General features: G+C 40.2%; 1 protein-coding gene across 2 annotated transcripts in view; it reads right to left on the minus strand.

Moving 5' to 3' along the window:
- The window catches only part of esrrga (estrogen-related receptor gamma a), a 144,262-nt gene that overhangs the window by 50,607 nt on the left and 71,079 nt on the right, over positions 1-22,576 (minus strand). For both annotated transcript variants that reach the window (XM_087178959.1, XM_023425005.2), the window contains 2 exons: positions 15,673-15,831; positions 2,725-3,149 (listed from right to left, as the gene is read on the minus strand). In XM_087178959.1, the coding sequence (XP_087035085.1) occupies positions 2,725-3,149; positions 15,673-15,830 (583 nt within the window). In that variant the 5' untranslated portion in view covers position 15,831. The remainder of the gene's footprint in view (positions 1-2,724; positions 3,150-15,672; positions 15,832-22,576) is intronic.

Raw genomic sequence — 22,576 nt, forward strand, 5'->3', positions numbered from 1 at the left:
CTTTTAATCTATTCAAGGTCAAACTCCGAAGAGGCATCATATCTATATGTTTGCTGAGGTGTTGTATTTAATTTGTAACTGTCTCCTCACCTGTGTCACCTTTAACAAGCCCTCTAAATGAAATGAGACATCTGGAATTGGTCAACTATTAGACACTGCAGCAATGACACATTGGGGGTTAAATCTATACAAAGAGAGACTACAAGGTCATCTATGTAACTGTCTGCTCAAGAGTGCTGGTGTCTATGAGGGACTGTGCTTCTGTGAGTTTGTGTTTGTGCGTGTGTGTCTCTACCTTTATCTCTGTATGTGTGCGCTCCAATCTCTTTGTCAGGATTTCACCGTGTTCTGATCTCATCCCATAATAAACACATACCGGTCATCTCTAGGTAGTGGTGACCATCTCGTGGATGTAAGACTTCCACCCCCCCTTTCACATCTCCCTGTCTCTCTCTCGCTCTCTCTGGGGCTTTACTGAGAAAGCTGCTTATCGGAGGCAAAAGAAAGCAGCGACAGATAGGTGGATGGATGGAAAGGCAGATAGATGAATCCTGTCCGATATGACTGACTGACTGACTGACTCAATGGATCGATGGCGGCTGGCTGGCTGACTGGACGCTTGGTTATTGCGCTGACTGACAGGTGGGCTGTCCTGCTGAGTGATGGGCCCTATTAATTATCTAAAAAATGAAATCATAAAAGATTATTACTCAAACACAAAGCCTTCAAATGTGTATCACTTGCTGATCAACTACACACTTTGGTGGCCCTAAAATGGAAAAAAATCCATTCTCTCATTTCCCACACCTACAAGTGCTTTCAGGTTATATTCTATTGTTTTCTTATTGTCAACAAATGCCATGAAACAACCTGGGCCAACAGTAAATTGATCGCACCAACAAGTATCGTCTATATAGCCAATCCTTGATGTAGCTTACTTTCTGTATGATCAACACAGGCAATGTCGTTTTCTTTAGGTCATTTCTACAGTCCATACACTCTCTTGCTGCCAAATACTTGCTGGAGCACCAACGCAATGACTGAAAGTATTCCACAAATGTTTGCCAAAAACATACGGTATCTAGCTATTATAAGAAAATAATATGTGTATTATATAACATGCTATAAACTCATTCAAACCAAGGTATATACGTTTCTTCTGTCCTTTGAAAGATTGTCCTGGCTCAGAGCTCAGTATTGAGAGGCTGATTAACACAGTTTTTTTTTTCATGGAAATTATTTGCATTAACAAAAATATAGATTATCACTGCCCATCTCCCTTAATGTTGTTTCATTATAGAGGAAAACAATCTAGTATGTGTATAAAACAAAAAAAAGTTGTACATTTGGCAAAAGTGCTACATTTGTGAAACTACATACACTATCAATAATAGTCCACATATTGTATAAGTCGTGTGAATCTAGGAAAGGAGACTTATTGTTGCACTGTAGGGATCAGTGAACAAAGCTGACTACCTGGCTTGCTTTATGGCTAATTGGTTGTCTGTAAGACTGACCTATACTGTGTCTACAAGGGTAAATGAAGGATATAATGGGGATCAAGCTGTGAGTCGAGCATTAACTGAATATCCACAAAATCTGAAGAGCATAGTCCAAATACCTGTCCACTTCCTGAACTACTTCTAACCCTAACAAGAGACGAGCAAGGGATTACTGAGCCTAATTCCTGGTACTCTTCTCATCATGTGGATTACTGGTCTATCCCTTCTCTCCTCTACCCCTAAACTGAACTCTTGACCCTGCAGACATGACCTCTGGCCTTCCTCTGACACTATGTTATCTCCGAGACAACAGGCTTATGGCTAACACTCTTCCTGTGAGGCATAAGCAGGTAGATCTAGAAATGCAAACACCACCTGGAAATTACTTTTTGCTGTTGATGACAAAGAGGTCAAGGTTGAAGGTGAAAGGGGGCGTGTCTGGGAGTTTGTCTGTATGTATGTGCCTGATTGGATTGGTGAAGGAGAGTAAGAAAATAGACTCTGGTGGGTGTCCCGGTGGCTCACTTAGCGGACAGAGGAGGAGACATGTGCCACATAAAAATCTGGGTTCACATCTGGCCCGGGGCTTTTATCCTATGTCCTGGATCTAGTATAGTGGCTCAGGTGTATGTGCATGTGTGGGGGAGTGCATTATGTGAGTGCCTGTGCATTTAATTTGAAAAAAAACCCCATACTTTATGTTTTAGGTGCTGTGTGCAATATCTTTCTCAAAGGTTCTGCCTTTTTAAGGAGCACATTTATTTCAATATAAAGAACACTATCTTCACCTTTAACCTCCTCCTTGCACTCTCCTAAGCCAACCTGATGTGTTCTTTTGCTGTGATGTATTTATGACCTGTCATGTACTTTCATAGCTTCCTAAATGCAAATTTGGAAGAAATCAAATTGAAATAACAACAGAACTTTTGTGGACAGTCTTTAAGATCTGTCACTGAGTCAGTTCAACATCAAATAGATCACAACTCATCATAATGTCTACAGTTTTTAACGAAACTAAAACAACAGAGACATCCACATTATGTGTTACATCAGTTTGACAAACGGAGCCACTGAAACAGGGCTAAAGTAAAACAGAAAGAGACAAGTGACGAGATGGAACCAAACCTGTGATGATGGAGCTGATACAGTAAGAGACAAAACAGAAATGTAGACATACAAACAGAGAGATAATTACAGACACAAAGTCAAAATGGAAGCCAACCTTGAATGGTGCGTTTGAAGAAGGCCTTGCAGGCCTCACAGGATGCCACTCCATAGTGGTACCCTGACGCAATGTCCCCGCACACCAGACACAGCCTCTTGGGCATCGAATTCAGCATGTACTCGCACTTAATCTGTGACTCTTCCCCAATAGTTGACGAACAGTCATCGTAACGCTTCGATCCAGGGCCGCCAGCAGGACCCAGGGGCCCTGCGTTGGAGCCGTAAAGGCTCGGGGAGTCTAAGCCGTTGGGGTGGCCGTTCATCGTGGACGAATATGAGCCTGAGGCGTCACTGGAGCCACCGGGGGAGTGATGGTTTAGACTGTCAGTCAGGGAGGCAGGACTAGACGGCTCAGTCTTTATATAAGAGGACGGACAGTTGGACTCAAGGTGGCGCTCCTTACTGGACATTCTGCAGAGAAGCCTGAAGGATTGAGACAGGAACAAATAGAAGAAGACGAGGAAGAACAGTATTACAAGAACATGTAAATAGATATTTATAGAGGAAAATCATGAGAGAGAAGAGTTAGAGCAAAGGCAGAGCTTGAGGAGAAGAGAGGATACAGTTAAGGCTGTGTTCAGCAAAAGAAATTCTATTTTTGAAAGACGAATCATAGCAATCATTTTTCGTATTTCCTCACTTTCACTTTCTATGATGGTTTTATATATTTTCAAGGGGCCAAGTAAGTTCTATAAATGCCAAACACACACACACACACACACACACACACACACACGCACGTACACACAAATCCATCTGTCAGATTTGTTATTCTGCTTTTTAAGAGAAATGATAAGAGAAAGAAAGGGGGAAGTAATAAAGATAGTAAGAGAGTTAAATACAAAAAAGAAAAGATTATGGTTCATTAATGAAACCATGTGTAAGAGAGAGTAGCAGAGAAGCATCTATAGTACCTCACAGTTACACAAACACATGCTCAGGGCCGATGGTCATCCGTCACTCTCCAGTCAATAGCAGTTTGTTCTACATGAAGGTAATCAGTAAGCAGCCTCTCTGCTGCTCAATCATCCCAAAGACAGCCTCACACATACAAGGGTGCTCACACACACACACACACACACACACACACACACATATATTCATATTCAAGCTCACACTGACTTTTTAAGATGTTAGGGGAAGCCATACAATATAAAACGGTATCTAAAAGAAAACAAACAATAAAACTACTAATCAGTGCAGAAGTAGTGCTGAATTCCTCTCCTCATCTCTTGTTCTTCTCTGCTGACTCTCCTTTCCTCTATCCTCCTTCCCTTGCTTTCTCCCTCTCTCCTCTCCCTTCTTCCTCTCCCTAAGGAGACTGCCTGGTGTCTTGTTAATGGCAGTTGTAATTAACAGCTATCTTCTCTGTGTCCATATCTCTCCATCCCTCCCTTTGTCTACCTTACTATCTATCTGCCTGTCTCCCTATCACTTCCTTTTCACTGCCATCTCTCTCTTTCTCTTCCTTTTTGTATTACCACTCTCCATCCCTCTAACCCTGCCCTCCCTCCCTTCTCTCTCTTTTCATTGTTAAAAGCAGAAAGCACAAAAGGGGTTTTTAATTAAGGCAGGATGCTGCTAAACGAGGGGCTTCTAAAGTCCAGTCGGCCTGTAAAAGATCCCTGTTCTACAGGGACCCATAAAACACAGACAGCGTCTTGACGGAGAATGGAGAGCCAGTCGGGTGAAGGAAGGGGTGGGGGTATGGGGAATGGATATAGACAGGAAAACAGGTAGGCAGACAGACAGCCAAAGCAAGAGACAGAAAGACTGGGAGAATTAGAGATTGTGGGGTTGTGGGGCAGCAATGACTGATGATAGTAAAATGACAGAGAGCGCGTTCAGATCTGGTTGTTCGGTTTTTAATGAGCTGCAGAGATTTAATGTATTTGATGTGCAGAAAAATGAGACAAAGCAGTTTGCTTTAGCCAAAACTGCAAGTACTGTGAGGCAACAATGCTCCTCTCCCAAAAATTCAGTGCTTTCTTTTCAGTTTTTCCTTTCATTAAGTGACATGACATTTATGATGTAGCCTACAGTACTTTGGCCTTTCTTCCCTTTTCATCATATATTTTATTCCCTCCACCCCATCCTCCCCCCTCTTATTAATCCTGGCTTTGTGGTATTCACCAATGTCTATAAATCCATTTATCTGATGCTACGGTAGGCCTTTAGTTTAAAATGAGAGGGACAGTGAGAGAGGTTTAGACACAAATCAAGAAAGAGGAAGGGAGGTAAAACAGGAGGGAGATAGTTGATGGAGGAAACATAAAAGATGGTAGAATAAACATGAAAAAGATTAAATGTAAACGTGAAAAAAAAGTGATGGGATGATGAGAGATGGCACAGGGTTGTCTATGTTCTAGTAGAGGGAAAGAAAACACAGTGGTGACGGAAAAAGAGAGTAGACCCATTTAAGTAGATGATGTGATGGTGATGATTTAATCTCTCCTTTTTCACTCTTTATGCTCTTTTGTGCCCCCTCCCTTCGACCGTCAATCCCTCTGAGTACCATTAAGTGAAAGAGTTTAAGTGCCAAAAGATCTCAGGTGCTTTTTTTTCCTTCTCTCTCTCAAATTCTCATCTATCTCTCTTTCCCTCTTCCTTTCCATTCCTCCTCTTTGCTCCATCTCTCCTTTTCTTTTCCTCTATCATCTCTCTCTCTCTCTCTCTCTCTCCCTCACTCTGCTTATAAATGAAAAATAATGGCAGTCGAAGGGGGAGGAATAAAAAGAATAAAAAAGAAGACATGCGTGCAGAGGAAAGGAGCAGAGGAAAGAAGATTAAGAAATCACAGCCAGTGCGCTGTCGGAGCGAGAGGTTGAATGCATTTATGTATGTATGTTATCAGTATAATTATGGCGCTATGTAGCGACGGCTCAGTGCTGAAAGAGCAGTCTTATTGTGCTTGTCTGCTCTTCAGATGAGTAAGGAGAGAGAGGGAAGGGGGTGGGTCTCATTTTTTTATCAATTCTTTATATTTTTAGGTGTTTAAAGAGATTTATATAAAGAGGAAAAGGCTTGAGTGTATTTCTTTTTCTTTTTGTATTTTCACAAAGACGTGAGCAGTGTGTTATGAGATGATTCCAGTAAAACCCAAAAGAACAGCAGTAATCTGATTTTAGTATTAGCTGTTTTACTTAATTCTGTTATAGAAAAATGGTTTTGAATTTCATTTTCTTCGTGCCATTTTGTACATTTTGATTTACTTCAGTGGAAGAAAACCATATTATAACACTGTTTAAATAGCATCAATTAAGAGCAATATAACTTCTATGTGCCTGTTTTCAAGTTATAAGTTATAAATATCATAAATCACCACACTAAATCAGCAATTTTTTTCCCCATGTATTATATTGTTACATATTGTGAAACATTGTGATATGTACAACTTCAAACAAAAAGAAAGCTAACAAAAAACAATTTTTTGAAGTAGTTTCATAGTAAATCAGAATGAATCTATAACACTGAAATAAGGATTTCCAGTAAGTAAATTGGCCACACACAAGAGTTTTGGTAAAAGCAACTACTGTAGATATGAGACTGTTTCACAAACAGTCAAAGCAAGAGGACAAAAGTGGCTGTTTAGTTCCTGCAGACATCAAATATTCAGAAGGCCTATTTACCTGACTCTTACTGAGGGAGAACACACACACACACACACACACACACACACACACACACACACACACACACACACACACACACACACACCAGAGAGATTACCACCTTCCCTTGTCTCCATTTCCAGCTCAATCCCTGTCATTTTCCCTTCCTCTTTTCTTTTTTTCATTTCTCACTTCTTGAAGGAAAGAACAGTGACTCATGAAACAGAGATAAACATGTGTGCGGCATGGAGAGAGAGCACAACAGAAAAAAAGAATGATATGTGGGAGAGAAAGAAAGAAAGAGAGGGAGAGAGAGAGAGAGAGAGAGAGAGAGAGAGAAAGAAAGAAAGAAAAAAGAAAGAAGTATTTCTTTCCTGTGTATTTTGAAGGAAGGTGGGCCACTTTAGTATGACAAGCTGTCATTAGAGTGGTGGGCTGATGCAGCGCCCTGACAACTGGCAGGGACAAACATACAATCATCGTATTAGAGCAACTACTCTCTGCCTCTCTGTGTGTCTCTGTGCTGTTCGCTATGTGCTCCTTCACTCTGTGTTTCTGTGTGCACTCGCACTCTTTTATTATATACAATCTTTGTATGACTGCCTCGCTAGATGGCAGCCATAAACACAAACTGGTCCTCAAACAACTCCCAACTGTTTTTGCTTCTCCTCTAGGTTAGAGAAGAGAAGAGAAGAGAAGAGAAGAGAAGAGAAGAGAAGAGAAGCGAAGAGAAGTATAAGTAGCTGTGATATAGGAATCAAAAGAGAGAAAATGTGCAGCTAAGATATAAATATTTAGCTATTTCACTACTACTACTTTTTAATATATGTTATTTGACAAATGCATTTGACTACACCTTGACAAACGTTGGTGCCTGTAGGTGTAGAGAAATGAAACACCTTACTGCCCTGACAGTATTTTTAAAACCAAATTCCCATGGAAACAGCAATAAAAATGTGTATAGAAGAATAAGAGGAGTGAGGAAAGAGAAGTGGTAACAGTAGAGACAGAGAAGGGAGAAGTGCTGACAATGTAGCTACCACGGGTTGGCTAATACCTTTCCATCACACCAAGCATTGTGCTCGCGATGCTGATAAGAACATGCAGTCCAATAAGCAAAAAGAAAAAAAAGGAAAGAGTGAAAACCTTACACAATTCTATCTAGATGATACCGGCAATGCTTTGGGATGGATGGGAGAGTGAAGGAAGGATGGAAGACAGAAAAGAAAATACATTGAATTAAAGAATGGAGTGAGGAGGCAAATAAGAGCAGAAAAATGTCTTTACATTTCCGCAGTTAAATGAACAGAACGATTTCATCAATAGACTGAATTGCTTTTTCAGCCCTCACACTCCTCTTGTTTATTTTTCTTTCTTTGCTCTGTTTCTCTCTCCATTTGACTCCCTTTTCGATGCCCTCCTATCTGTGGAGGGTTGTTGAACTGCATGTCAGCTTGTTAGTCTGATACATGCACTGGTGAGTGTGCACACACACGCACAAAAACACACAAGTAAGCTTGACTTGTTAGGTGCACACACTGGTTGAAAAGGAGCCGGCTACTGCTGTTGTTGTTTAAGAATCACAGCGAGAAACACACTTTCCATTTTCTGTTGTCTGAAACTAACACAGACGTACACATGCAAAAAAAAAAAAAACCTGCACTTCTTTGAATGACTTTGTGCCATTTTTTGGGTTCATATTAATTGAATCTGTATTTTTACATGCACCTTGTGTGTGCGTGTGTGTGTGTGTGTGTGTGTGTGCAGTTCATAGGCAGAGAAATAGAGCACAGGATTGAAAGAATAATCTGTGTGTGGCTGTGTAGTGTTAAGGTGTGTTTGTGTGAGTGTGTGTGTTTGAGTTCAGCTCCATAGACTCGCAGTGTGTAGATGATTATAGTTGTTTTCAGGGACAAAAATGAATAAAATACAAAATAAAAACTCAAGCAGCGACAGTCAATCTAAACCACTCTCCCTCCTACTGAGCTCTCTCTCGCCCTCTTCTTCCTGCTCTCTTTGGGTCTCTGTCTCTCTCTCTGTCGTTGTTTCTACTTCTCACTCACAAACACACTCTATCATTGCTTCTCTCTCTTTCTCGTACATCCACACCCCATCACACACACCACCTTACACCCTACTCAAATACACACACACGCCAGGGAGCAGATCAATTGTTACAGTGTTAGTCGGGCAGGAAACCTGTAATTCACTTCATTGGCTGCAGAATAAACCCCTGATTACATACAATCAATGTGATAATGGCTAAAACACATTCTGCCCAATGGGCTGTTGGGCTGTAAAGACCGGCAGAGGAGAGGAAATGTGAGTGTGTGTGTGTGTGTCTATATCCTTGAGTGTATGTGTCTGAGATTGTGTGTTTAGACACAACGACTCTTTCTAAGTATGAATCCTAATGTGACACATACCCATATATCTGTGCTGTGCACAACTATCCACATACACTACACACATGCACAGGTGTGAAATGAATTGGGTAAGACTTTGAGAGGCACACTGGCGGGGCTAAAGCTGTTATGATGCATCCTGGGGTTTATAAAGTTTACACACACACACTCCAGATGTGAATGGATAAACTGTGGGAGACAGCAGACACAGAGCAGCCTCAGCCAAACACTATTGATTAAGAATCATGTGCTTTCCAAACTGTAGACTGCAAACTATTCAGGAATATCATGTTGAAACCAGTGATATCAATGCAATTCATGTGCCTTAAATCAACACATGGTACTGTTGGTAAAACTGTTTCATGTGCTTTCCTCTCTTTTCTTTTTGTTGGTTCTCTTCTTTAATTCCACAATTTGAATGCAGTTAATTTTTCTCTCAAAGATCTGCTTGGTGCGTACACAGGGTCATTTAGTAAGTGTTGCCATTAAGTGAAAAGATATGAAGAGGGTAAGCTTGTTCAGGGTAAAAACATGGGGCAGTGCACCACTAACCCTGTGTGTGTATGTGTGTGTGTGTGTGTGTCAGATGGGAATCTTGATGATTTAGGTCATTTTCTTGCAGAGCAGTAGCTGATAAGTGTGTTGCTGCCAGCCACTATCTTTGTCACCATGTCTCTCTCTCTCCTTACCTTTCTCTTTGTCTCTCTCCCTCTCTTTCTGTCGCCTTTATCTACTGTGTGTCATTGTATTTGTAAGGGTGGCTGTCTACTGTAAGAACAGTGCTTCAAACCTCTAACAGCTCAACTCCGTCCTGTGTGCTGCACATCTGGAGTACAGTAAACTATCAAGTATTTAATTGATTAATAAACAAATACATAAGTAACTGCAAATTGGATGTCTAAAGCAATTCTATTTTGGGCCTTGGCAGACTAAACTGCATACCATGTACTTGTAGTGACCTCCAGCCTTTTACTGGAAAGGCTGAAGAGTGGAAATCAATGAAATTACTGAATGCATCCTCTTGTTAGGTAAACCTTTTATAGAAAAGACTGCATGTGGTTAACATTGAATTACTAATCCTTCTTTTCATGAAAATATATTAATGACTAATATATTCATAAACATTTCATGTGTTTAAACAATGTGCACAAATAGATATGATGCGACTGATCACATTTTCATACCTTATTCACATGATATTGTTGGGAAATGTTTGTGCAGGGGTGTAAGGGATATAAATTGTTGGCTGGCTCCTTTATGAAAGAAAGGTCATTGATCAAGGTTAGTGTTTGTTTCTTTTTCTATGTGTGTGTGTGTGTGTGTGTGTGTGTGAGAGTGTGGATTAGCAGTGTTATCGCTAAGCATTAGGGGTGCAACAGCCCTTCCAAACACTTACCGACACTTCCCGTTGTCGCTGACACACACACACACACACACACACACACACACACACACACACACACACACACACACACACACACACACACACACACTCAACCATTTGTGTACAGTGAGATGTGCAGCTCTCCTACGCTCTCTCTCATGCCCAGACAGATAGAGACCTGGGCAAGGTGCCGTATCAAATGAAATTGCACAGAAGTATAATAAAAAAAAAAGTGTTTAAAAAAACAAAATATCCGCCATCGGATTAAAAACACATTTTATTAAGCAGATGGTGAAAGAGGATTTCCACTCTAGTAAATATGACAGGGCTTTCAGATGTGACATGGGAGGGAGGCAAAGAGAGGGGGGGGGGGAAACATACAAGGAGGGAATGGGAAAAGAGCTGCAAAAGAGAGGAGAGACAGAAAGAGAGAGAGAGAGAGAGAGAGAGAGAGAGAGAGGCAGAGACGGAGTCTATGTCAAGTAAAATCATACTCTGAATCTGAGAGAGTGACGGGGGAAAAAGTGGAATAAAAGAGAAAAAGAAATCTAGGAGAGGAGAGGAGAGGAGAGGAGAAGTGCATTCTTTAAGCAGATCAGATTTGGGGAAATTGGGCTGTCACTACAGGATTGTGATGATTTACACCTATCCATCACAGGGAGAGGGAGAGAAGCAGAGCCAGAGTATGTACAATAATGCACAGCATCTGTAAAAATTGAGAAAAACCATCTGTAGCAGGCTCAGTTCACTGCTTACTTTTCAACCCAACCTTCAACATTCTGTAAATAATACATTTAGAAAAAGCAAGAACATATTGAGCATTCTGTGAAACACTGATGGCTGATGAGTCAACCACTTCATTACTTTTACTACATGATTACATTAAGTGACAGAGACTGTGGGTTGAAAAAACTAATGGCATAGATTATATCTTCACATTAATTAAAATACTAAATGTCCTCTGTGAAAAAATAATTTTCGAAGTAAGTGCACACCACACACAAACACATTTTGCTATTGCAGGTTTTGCACGAATTGATCTGTATTGTCACTAGCTGCTGCTGCTGCTGCTGCTGCTGCTGCTGACACTTGTCCCCTCTGCCTCCTCGCCTGATCTTCCCTCTACCTCCCCCTGTCCTTCCTCCCCCTCTCCCTCCCCTCACTGCTGGCTGATGCACCTTACAGCCTCGCTCCTGGACCATCTGTTAGGGAATCTAATTCACATCCAGTCATAATCAGGTTTGCTGGATTGCCCACTGTCTCTGCCTGCCTCTGTCTCTCTGTGTCCGTCTCTGTCTCTTTCTGACCTGCCTGCTTCTCTCTGTGCGTTTCATATTCTGTCCGATTGTCCATCGCTTTTACTTTTCTTTCTTTTTCTACTGTAGAAAAAAGGAGAAAAGAATGGCTCAATTGAATTTTGTGTTTTTGGACAGTTCATAAACATCCTTCTCTTTATTTTCTGTTTTTATTTCCTTGAGATAGAGCCCATTAATCTGATCTAGTCTTGTCTGATCTTTTACAAAATTCTGTTCTGTTACATCATACTGGTTTGACATCAAGTGATGATTCACTGCCGTTTGTCTCTCCAGCATTTGCTTTGCTTTCAAATGGTTTTAAATTCGACTCTCCTAAACACTCATCATCTTTCAAACTAACTGCAAATTACAAGGATTTAAATACTACTTCAGCATTTTAATAGTAAAATTAATTAATAAGCATCAATTTGACATTGCATGGAGAAAATGAGGTGCTGCATCGACACAGGATCTTAACTATTTATGTTTATGTGTGTGTACATGCGTGTTTGTTCATGACTGAGAATAAGGTGAGTTGAGGTGAAGGGGGTGGAAGTTAATGAGAGGTGAGTGTCTGAAACCCTCTCTCTCTCTTTCTCTCTCTCGCTCTCTCTCTCGGCTCCTGCAGTAATCCTCTTCTATAAATCTGCAATCCAATCAGCGTTGTCCACACTTACACACACACACACACACACACACACATACACACACACACACACACACACGCACACACATGCACGCACGCACGCACACAAACACAGACATACACACACAGAGCTGTTGGGAGGCCCATCTGGGTGTTAAGGCAATCTGCTTTATCATTATGATTACATTGGGCTCAGTTTACAGCAAAGTGTGTGTGTGTATGTGTGTGTGTGTATTCAAGCGCACCCTGACTGCCTGACATTAATCACATTCCCATGGTTTGATGGCCTAAATAAAAAGAGGAATAATATTCTTGCTGTCCAATGAAAACTACGGATCTCCAAAAACAAATCAGGAATTTCTTCAGAATTCAGAAAAGTTTTCAATTGAGAAAAGGCTCCAGGAAACAAAGAAAATTTAAGTTTTTAATGCTGTTTTTAATATAAAACAATGTTTTAGATATGAGATTTGTGGTATGAAAAGAGAATGCCATTCTCAATAATTTACATGCTTTTTGAAATACGTGAACATATTGGCCACAAGAATATAAATACTGTTAGATAACAACTGAAACTGGACTTTGGAGTCAAGTGTTTGTGTGTGTATTTGTGAGTGTTTATGTCAATCGTGTGACTAAATCCCATCAACACAGGCTGAGGTCAGATATCCTGGAGGGAGTGTTTATGTGATCTTATACTGCATGTGCGTCTCTAAAAGTGCGCTCCTCCTCCTGAGTGTAGGTGAAAAAATGCATGTGTGTGTGAGTGTGGTAATCTATGAATGAAGGTATTTACGTTTCATTATGTTATTAGCTAGTCCCTAAATATTTATTTTTGTTTTTATGACTTTTTTAGGAATAGGTCCCTTTTATTGCCATTAAGTCATGTTGACATGTCACAGCAGGAAAAGCACAGGTGTAAATAAACTAATGAATGATGGCTGAATTCCATGTAGCTGTGTCAGTTTCAGGGTCCTGGTGTTGTTCATGTAGGTTCACTGTCACACTGTCATGACTTACTTACTCACTTACAGTAAAATGCTCTTTTACTGTGACAAAGCTGTGAAAACGGCCTATTAGAGTGAGTATATTCTTTAACATTACAAATTCCTGAATTGCAGTATTTCAGTAGAAGTTTTGAGATAGATTTTGAGGTGTGAAGTTCATTATCTGTCAACTAGGGATATACTGTTGTCTCACATCTGACGCTTGGCATAGTTCTGGCAGTTGAATTCACAATTACAATAATAATTGTAGTTTTTTTGACTTGGTCCAAAACTTGGACCAAAGCTGGGGAAAATAATGTTCCCCAGTTCGCAGTGTTTTGTGTGTGTCCATCTGTGTGTGTGGATGTAGTGTGACTTCCAACCATGGCGTGACTTGCTAGCCCCTGGCAAAGCTTTACACCTCTCATCACCAGACTTCAGTGTCTGCCAACATACACACACACACACACACACACACACACACACACACACACACACAGAAACACACACACACACACTCTCACATTGTGCTAGTAACATTCCTCTCTGTGATTGGCTGAGATTCTGCGTGAGAATGGCTTGCCAGACCTCTAATTGGCTTGACCCAGACTAACCCTGAAATCCTATTGGACTAAGACTTCCCAGTCTACAGCACACAGGGGCGCGCACAGACACACACACACACACACACACTCACGCACACGTATGCTCACACACTTAAAATGAAAGGGCTTTACAAAAGCCCAACAACGCACTAATCAATAGTGTTCTAATAGGCTGTGCAATATTACAACAGCAACAACAACATAATAAACGATAGTAACGTTCATTAAGATAATCATGTCAGGCAGTGAGATCATGCAGCATAATGTTGTTTGTTCACAAAAGAAAAAAAAAACATACGGAGAATAAAAGATGATCCTTGAAAAAAATGTATGAATAGATAAAGTTTTGGAAAGTTTATCTGATCACTTTTTTGTGACACTAATCTAAAAATGTCAGTTCTAATCATTAACAGTGCCTTATAAGCTCTGGTAAGAAAATATGTACTAAGATTTAAACACATAGCAGTAAGAACACTCATTAGCACAAAATAGTACAATAAGCCTGCAATATACTTATTATATACAAAACACATACTTACAGTTTTGCAATCTGTGTATGTGTGTCTATGTCTTATCCAGAGAAACAGAGAAACAAAGACAAAGAAAGTGGCAGAGAAAGTGGCAGAGAGGGAGAGAGGAAGGAAGAATATGAAGAGAGAGAAAGTGTGTCTGTTTCATGCGTCACACATTTGCTGTGTTTTAACATGAAACAAGCAGCGTATTTACGGTTGAAGTTCTAAAAATGGACCATAGCAGCCTTCAGTTTCACCTGACTGCAACCACACAACCTGAGAACTTGTTTACAGCGGAGAGCTTTAGAGGGAAATTTCACTTTGTTGAAGCTTTTCATGCTTCAAGTTTTATTGCACATGCAGATGGCATGGGGGATTACTGTTAATGGCAAAAGTGACTGTCCTTCAACTAAATGCTATGATTTAAAGCCTCTGTGCTGCTGCAACACATTTGCACTACTTAAGTGTCCTTGAGCCAGAAGCTGAATCCTGCTCTCTTGTGATATTCTATGTATACTGTAAAAATATCAAAAAATGAAGATAGTGCTATAGGTAAAAAAATAAGTAGCAGTGGCCACAAGGATTACCTATTAATATGAGGCAAAAAATATGAAATTATTTCCCCTCACTTAGTGTACACTACTTTGCTGTATTTGTTTTTTCTTTTTAGCAGTGTGTCAACTGAAAATGTCATATGTTTATCAAAATGTGAACTTAATAGAGAGATTAACTTAAATTTTAGACCCCATGGACCTCTTTTCCATGCCTGATGATCAGAGATTATTGATTACTGATTGTGTAAAAGGGAGTCTTAGTAGTCACTCTCGGAAACCACAGTGGGTGACTTTTGAAACTTAAAACAAAAAATGAACAAAAACTCCTAAAACATCAAAATATAGAAAAAATACAGACCACAGAGCCCCTTTTATTCATGTCTATAGTTTTAAATAAGTAATTCTGGTTGTGCCGTTATGTTGCCTTTTGCACATGGTGACACAGAAACAAAGCAACATCATTTTATTTAATTATTTATTTTAAGACTGATCTAAAAAACGTGTACGCCAAATATATAAAACACTGAATTTAAAAATAAAGCCTAAGGAAAAGGAGGAATAGTGTGATCTGAATTAGGACAGAAATTAATGAAAATGAAATTTAAAGACAAACACACACGCACGCACGCACGCACGCACGCACGCACGCACGCACACACACACACGCAATCCATCCCCTCACATTTGAATAGATCATGGAGACAAGTTACCTCTCTCAGCACTATGCCTCAAAGACACTGAACACGTAAAACACTGGCTTTTGATGCCTCAAAGTGCTTGTCTTTTCTCTCTCTTTCATCTGAGGTTTATAGAGGTCAAGTGAGGCTTTTGTGTAAAACTGAACCTAACAGATTCACAGATTCTTTTTCTTTTACGTATTTTTCTCTCCCTCTCTCTCTCTCTCTCTCTCTGTTTCTGTGTGTCTGTGGTCCTCTTGTCATTTTGCCTTACCTGGGGTTGTAGAGGGCATGTGCGTCTCTCATGTGGTTGGCCTCCAGTGGATCGTAGCTCTGGTGCATCCTCCAGGCGCCAGCGCCGCATTTACCAAAGGTCGACTTGGAGTTATCTTCACTGCTGCTGTTCACCAATGGCCCCTTCGATAAGTTCATTCTGTAGGCAGGGGCAAAGCGAGAGAGGGAGGGATGGCAGTGAAAATACAGCAAGTGTAACAGAGAAAGGTAGAGAAACATTAGGTGAGAAAGAGCAGCTGAGACATGGCTTTTCTAATGCTACACAAAGGGTGTTTGATTAACTATCAAACTATTTTATTGTGAAGTAAAAGGGCTGTTTAAAAAAAGACAGAAATTCTCTAAATGTGAACATTATAAAAAAGGACAGAAATCAATGTTGGATTGACATTAAAATAGTGCAAATTGCATAAAAAATGCAAAGAAGACTTTAATCTACAAAATGTGAAAAAAAAAAAAAAAAAATCAGACCAAACTTTGGCCTCTTTTTTTTTAACATTTACTATTTGTTGGTACCAGAATCTAGTTTCCTATTTCTGTTCAAATGAGGAACTGACAGAACAGAAGTACATAGTAAACAAAAACATAAACATCTCTAAAATATGTATTAAAGATCTCTCAGTATTTGATACAATTTAATAAAACATATGAACATACAAAGGTGAAAGAAAGCTAAAGATAAAACTTCCAGAAAAGTAGTGGTAGAGAAATGAAGAAAATTCTAGATGTTATAAATGTAGTCAATGGACTGCAATGGACACAACACATACACACATTCACACATCCTCATTATGCTTGTCTGTATGCCCGCAGTACATCTAACAAACAGCTACAGTACACACAAACAGTTATACAGCTATGCAACAACTCAATGCAGTAGGGACAGAGGGAGGTAGGTATGCAGATAGTGAGAAAAAACAGTCACTTCGAAGTTCCACGATGTGGAAAGATAGACTGGCGTGTTGAGAGCAACACCGACAGGCAGACAGACAGCTGCCAGCCAGACAGACGGATGCACAGAGGACAGGTTGCAACTTAAAACCAGTACACGAGACTTTTGTTCTGGAGTGTGTTAACTAATTTCAAATACATCTGTTTGTGCGCACATGCATCGGTGGATGCGTCAGGCTGTTAATTGCTGTGTTTAAGGTCAGAGCAGTTTTACCAGTTTTATCCTTGGAAAAGGCTTCCACACTGAGGGAATATAAAAATAAAAGCCCCGGAGGAGGGACTGCTATATGTCAATCAAACCCTACGCTGTCGTCAGGGGAAGAGCTGTTGCTGGGGTGATAGGGTCACCACGGGCAATGGAATCAAAATCATCCATTTCAAAAAACAAATTCATTAAACAACACGGAGTGAAAGTAAAGAGGGACAGTACTCATAGTTGACGTCATGGAGCAGGGAATAAGGCTGGGCGTCCTACATTTAAACAAAACTATCGGTGGAGAATGAACCAGGGCCAATGGGAAGAAAAGCGCTTACTTACTGGCAGACAAAATATATAAAATACAGACACAGATTCAGACTGTGGAGCAGATGTCAGAACACAACTGGTAATAAAGTGATCCTTCTAAAATAATGTAAAATGCATAAGCTATGCCTGCTGGCGATGCTCGAGGCTTCCTTTGCATTTTGAGCATTTGTATTTGACAGATAAGCTAAAATAATTATGCTTGCTTACTGTAAAATGGGCCTACAAAGGGGAAAATCATTTGGTATTCAGATTTATTGTTGAAACTTTGCTGAACAAGTTCACAGACTGACAGAGTCATTCTTTTATGTTGGTTTTGGAAAATTCTGATTAAGCCTTTGACATCAAACTAAACCATCTGGGAGCACTTTAAGCCATACAACGGAGCTGAATTGGTTCTAAATAAAATAATATTACTTCTTTTTTTGTCTTTCTATTTCCTGTCAGTACCACATTCCTGTGTGTACGTGTTGTCGCAGAAACAGTGTATCAGTAAACAGAGCAGGATGTTGGCATGTGTCACAAACTGATAGGCATGTGTTTAACACACAAACAACCACCACAGACATTAGTGATGCGTGCATCTGTGTGTGTGTGTGTGTGTGTGTGTGTGTGTGTGTGTGAGTGTGTGTGTGTGTGTGTGTGTCATGATGTCCCACTGTGGGTTCTTGTTAAGGTGAGGGCCAGGTAGACAGACAGGTAGACAGACCAATCACTCGTCTGACAGCCATCCCTCCATCCACAGAGCTGGGTTGGCTCAGTGAGAGGTGGAGGGCCAGGGTGTGTACTATGTTGGTTTTAGTTCCACTCTGGTGAATAGGAGGAATCGATATCTTGCTGCTGCTGCTGCTGCTGCTTCTGCTTCAGACACTTATTGGCTTTGGTTGCAGTGTCACAATGCTATATAGACAGGCTACACTTAATACTGCTTTTTTTTTATTATTGGGGAGTATCCTGGTGTCACACTGGACTAAGGTACATCCATCCATGTGCACGTGATACTCTTAGTTTGAATCCCCTTCCCTGCCTGTTCAGTTGCACATTAGCTGAAGAAACTTGTTTATTTAGCTTTAGAAAGAAAACCTAAGTTTAAATCATTTCATGCTTTACCATGTTCTGAGATAAATCACTATTACAATGTTTTAGCTAAACAGAAAAGGCTTTTGGATTTTTCTGAAATCACCTCCAGTCTGTCACTTGCATTAACCGGGACTCTAAACCTGTTGGGGATTACAAAGAGAGATTCGGTTTTATTCTATTATACCTTATGGTGAGGTAATCGGATATTTTTTCATGTCTTTATTCATTCTAGAAAATTCAATTCAGGGTAAAAGGCATCTTCAAATCATCAGACAATCATTTAAATCAGGCATTAACAGTGGTCTGTTATTCTGTTCAATCCATGAAAAAATATGCACATGGCACAGTACTAAATACGTACAAATTGAAAATGAAAATTTAACAAATGAAAGATTTTCTCGAATACATAACGATAAATACTTTCAGATTATTTTAAGAAACCTTTCATTTTAACTATTCAAAACCATTCAAGTCCTAACACATAAAATAAATAGCTCAGGTCATAAATATTTATGTCTGCTTACAAAGTAAAAGGAGAGAATAAAGGAGAGGAGTATTAACCTATGTGATTCTACCTAACCTATTTCATGCTCCTGTCAGTACATGTAAGTAGCACCAGCACACATATGCACATACACACACAGAAATCCACATTGTGGATGTGTGGCAGCGTGTGCATGTGTGTGTGTGTGTGTGTGTGTGTGTGTGTGTGTGTGTAAAAGTAGGGAGATCGTGGGTGTCTTTCTGATGCTCAGTGACTCGCTCATGTGTTGCTGGCCCATCTGTGAACATAATGACCATGACACAGTATGTGTGTGTGTGTGTGTGTGTGTGTGTGTGTGTGTGTGTGTGTGTGTGTGTGTGTGTGTGTGTGTGTGACATGGTGATGCAGTGATTGATGAGACAGTTGCCATTCTTGCTAATGCAAAACGCACCTATCCCTGAAGGGAGCAAATGCCACAAAACACACACACATACAAACACACAGGGCTGCAACTGCCCTACCTAATTACCCCTCTAGTCAGGGCAGTGTGATGTCTTCTCATAGTCACATATGCAATAAGTATCATAAGTATACATAAATATGCACACGTATTTTCATAAACACAGTTGCACATTGAAAACTGATAAATGCCCCAACAAAGAACTAAGACAACAAACGTATTTGCAGGATTATGGCAAATAGAATCAAGGAGATCAAGTCCACCTCCTGTGCTTTAAGTAGAGCATAAATACACACTTTCTACTACAACCGTATGCAATAACACAAACCAGACAAAGCAAAGTAAAATAAAAGAAAATCTATAATCCTTTAATTCTCCTCTTTTTCTTGCTTCTTAACAGTAAAACTGTCACTCTTGAACTGTTTTTTAATTACTGGGGTCCATGAAAATATGCTGGGATATGACTTATAACTTGCTCTATTGTAGTATTGTATAGTTTAATTGTATTGAGTATATAGGCTATATTGTCAGTTATTAAAGGCAACAACGTCACATACTTGCTTTAAATGTTAACGTAATGTCTTAAATGGGAAATTAAGTCTCATAGAAAGAGTCTGACACATACATGTTAAAATGATCCTAACATAAAACAAGCAAACACACACATTTTCATACAGAAGTGTGTGAGTATGTTTCTCTGTATGCATGTGCATCAGGGCAGGTGGGGTCCGACACAGCCCTGTGAGTGTCAGAGAGGATGTGGATGTGTGTGTGCGTTAGCATTAGCGACGGGAGCCGTTAGCGGGGCAGGCGGCAGATGGGCTGTCGGCCTTAATAGGGACTGAGCGGGTGCAGAAAGGTGACAGCTCCACAAGGGAGGGGCGTGTGGGGAAGGAGAGGAGGAGTGTGTGTGTGTGGGTGTGTGTGTGTGTGTGTGGGTGGAGGGGGGTGAATGGTGAAGGAAGATAGGGATAAAAAGGAAACAAATTATCTGTGGAGGTGAAGAAAAGTATGGATCAGCTGCGTAGAAGAGTCACTCATGAGGACAAGAAGTGTTTAATTTATACAATATATTCATTCGTATGTAAATATATTACAAATAAAAAGGTTTTCACCTTATATTATGATGTGCTTGTTCTCTTTTATCTTGTCAGACAAGTTTTTCTGTTTGTTGTTGATGTTGAAAAAAATCCAATTGTGGCACTCCTATTTGAAAACACTGTTATTTCTGAAAATCTAAAGCTTATGTCAAATATTTCATCTAACCTTCATCCACATTATGATGATGAAATGCGCTGCTTGGCTTTTCAGTGTCACAAGTGCAACTTAAGTTAATTTGAGTGCACACCAGCACAGACACAGAGTCAATACACACAATGAACGCAGCTGCAGAAATAAAGGCCCTACCCACAAATGTATTTTTCTTTTATGGTCACAGGCGGATACACAGTGTTGCACATGTGCACAACAATGTATGTGAACATGTGAATGACATCTTCACACACACGTACAGTTCTGTCCCAAAGCTGAATCGGTGGGACTATTTGTGGGGCGAAGGCGCAGGAACGGCGTTGAGCTTGTTTGTTCTCTTGAAACAAAAACCTCTAAAATGAGCTGCTTTGTATCCTCGACAGATGAGTCGGAGACAATTCTCTTTCCACAAAAAACGTCACGGAATGTAAAAGATATAATAAACTTAAATGCATTTTATACAGACAGGTGCATATTATGAACCAATTTATTCGTATTGAGAGAGTAAGTTTTGTTTCTTTCTTTTATAATAAAACTAACTCCTTATTACATCAGTGAAAACCTGAGAGAGAACAGAAATTCAAATGATTACAGAACATTAACCAGAGTTAAGAAAACTTCTTTCCTGTTGCAATTTTTTAAAATAAAATATGTGTTTCATTTTAAAGATTACATGTAATGTTGAATCCTTCTATCTATGGTGCTGAACTTCAATTAAAGTTTAGGGGCTATAAGCAGCAATGAAACAAACAGAAGACATTTAAAAACTAGTTTTTCTGTTTTCTTTACCACAAGAATCCTGCAAATGTTGCTCGAAATGCAGCTGTAACTGTGTGAGACTTTTCATGTGCTATTGAATCCCTATTCTCTGATTCAGAAAAGATGTGCTCTTGTTAAGCGCCTGTATGTTTGACCGTACAGTAAATTTAGTGAGAGGGCATAACGAATGTTCAAGTTTATTCATACACTAAGGTGCATTTGATAAAGTCAGTTATGCCAAATGAGATGGTAAGTGCACGGACGAGAAAACAGAAAAAGAAAAGAGAAAGAAAGGCAGACTATAAAAAAAACTAAAGAGAGGGGTGGGGTGGTGGGCTGGGCTGTCATTCTCTCCCCATCAGGCACACACATGAAGCATGATGGGAGGATGAGAAGAGGAATATTTCACTGTCAGTCTGAAGGCGGCATGGTCATTCATTTCTTTTTCTCTCTCTGTATCCATCTCTTTCCCCTTCTACTGTATCTTTCCTTTTTTGTCTTTTTGAACCCCCCCCACCACAAACACACACACACACACACACACACACACACACACACACACACACACACACACACACTGTTGAAACAATGACAATTTAATCATACCATGGGCCTGGGCATGTAGAGGGAGAGAACTACCCAACCGGCCAATTTATAGGGCTCTCCCCATGGACACAGAGAAAGGAAGAGCGCAGCATAGGGGAAGTGCAGACAGACAAGATGTTTGAACCTGCATCATTCTCTCGATCCTCTTTAACTCATGGATACACTCTTCCACACCCCCCACACCCCCCTCACCACCACCACCACCACCACACACACACACACGCACACCCATACACACACGGCACCTCTCCATCTAAATCTGTTTTATTGTGGCCCAGTCTCTGCTGTCTCCTCCCATTAGGAGTGAGAGGCAGCATTAGAAGCCTTGAGCACGACACTGTGGGCACATACACGCACACGCACGCGCGCGCGCGCACGCACACACACGTATACATACACTGGTGAGCCGGATCTAACGTGCGCTCAATAGTTATTCAAAGAAACGGATGAAACCACATTTTAGCAACTCCTTTACCATAAATCATTAAAACCGCAGCAGTGACCATACCAATTCTACAATAAGACATAAATTAAGGAAAGTCAATAATCCCTTAAACCATACAGATATGTATAAAGAAAAAATTCACAAAAGTGGGAAAATACCATGGTTTTGACACAGAGTTCAAATTTATCCATTCACAAAAAGCTCCCCTTTTTATTCTGCATCTCTCTACACACCTAAAAAAAGAAGGTACCTAAAAGGTACCGAAAGGTAGGCTTGACAGCAAGACAGAAAAGTCAGAATGGAGCAGTAAAAGGAGTCATTCTTAGTC

This window comes from Seriola lalandi, unplaced genomic scaffold (genome assembly GCF_002814215.2).
Source record: "Seriola lalandi dorsalis isolate HSWRI2012SDOR001 ecotype SW California unplaced genomic scaffold, Sedor1 jcf7180002054763, whole genome shotgun sequence".
Taxonomy (NCBI): Eukaryota; Metazoa; Chordata; class Actinopteri; order Carangiformes; family Carangidae; genus Seriola; species Seriola lalandi.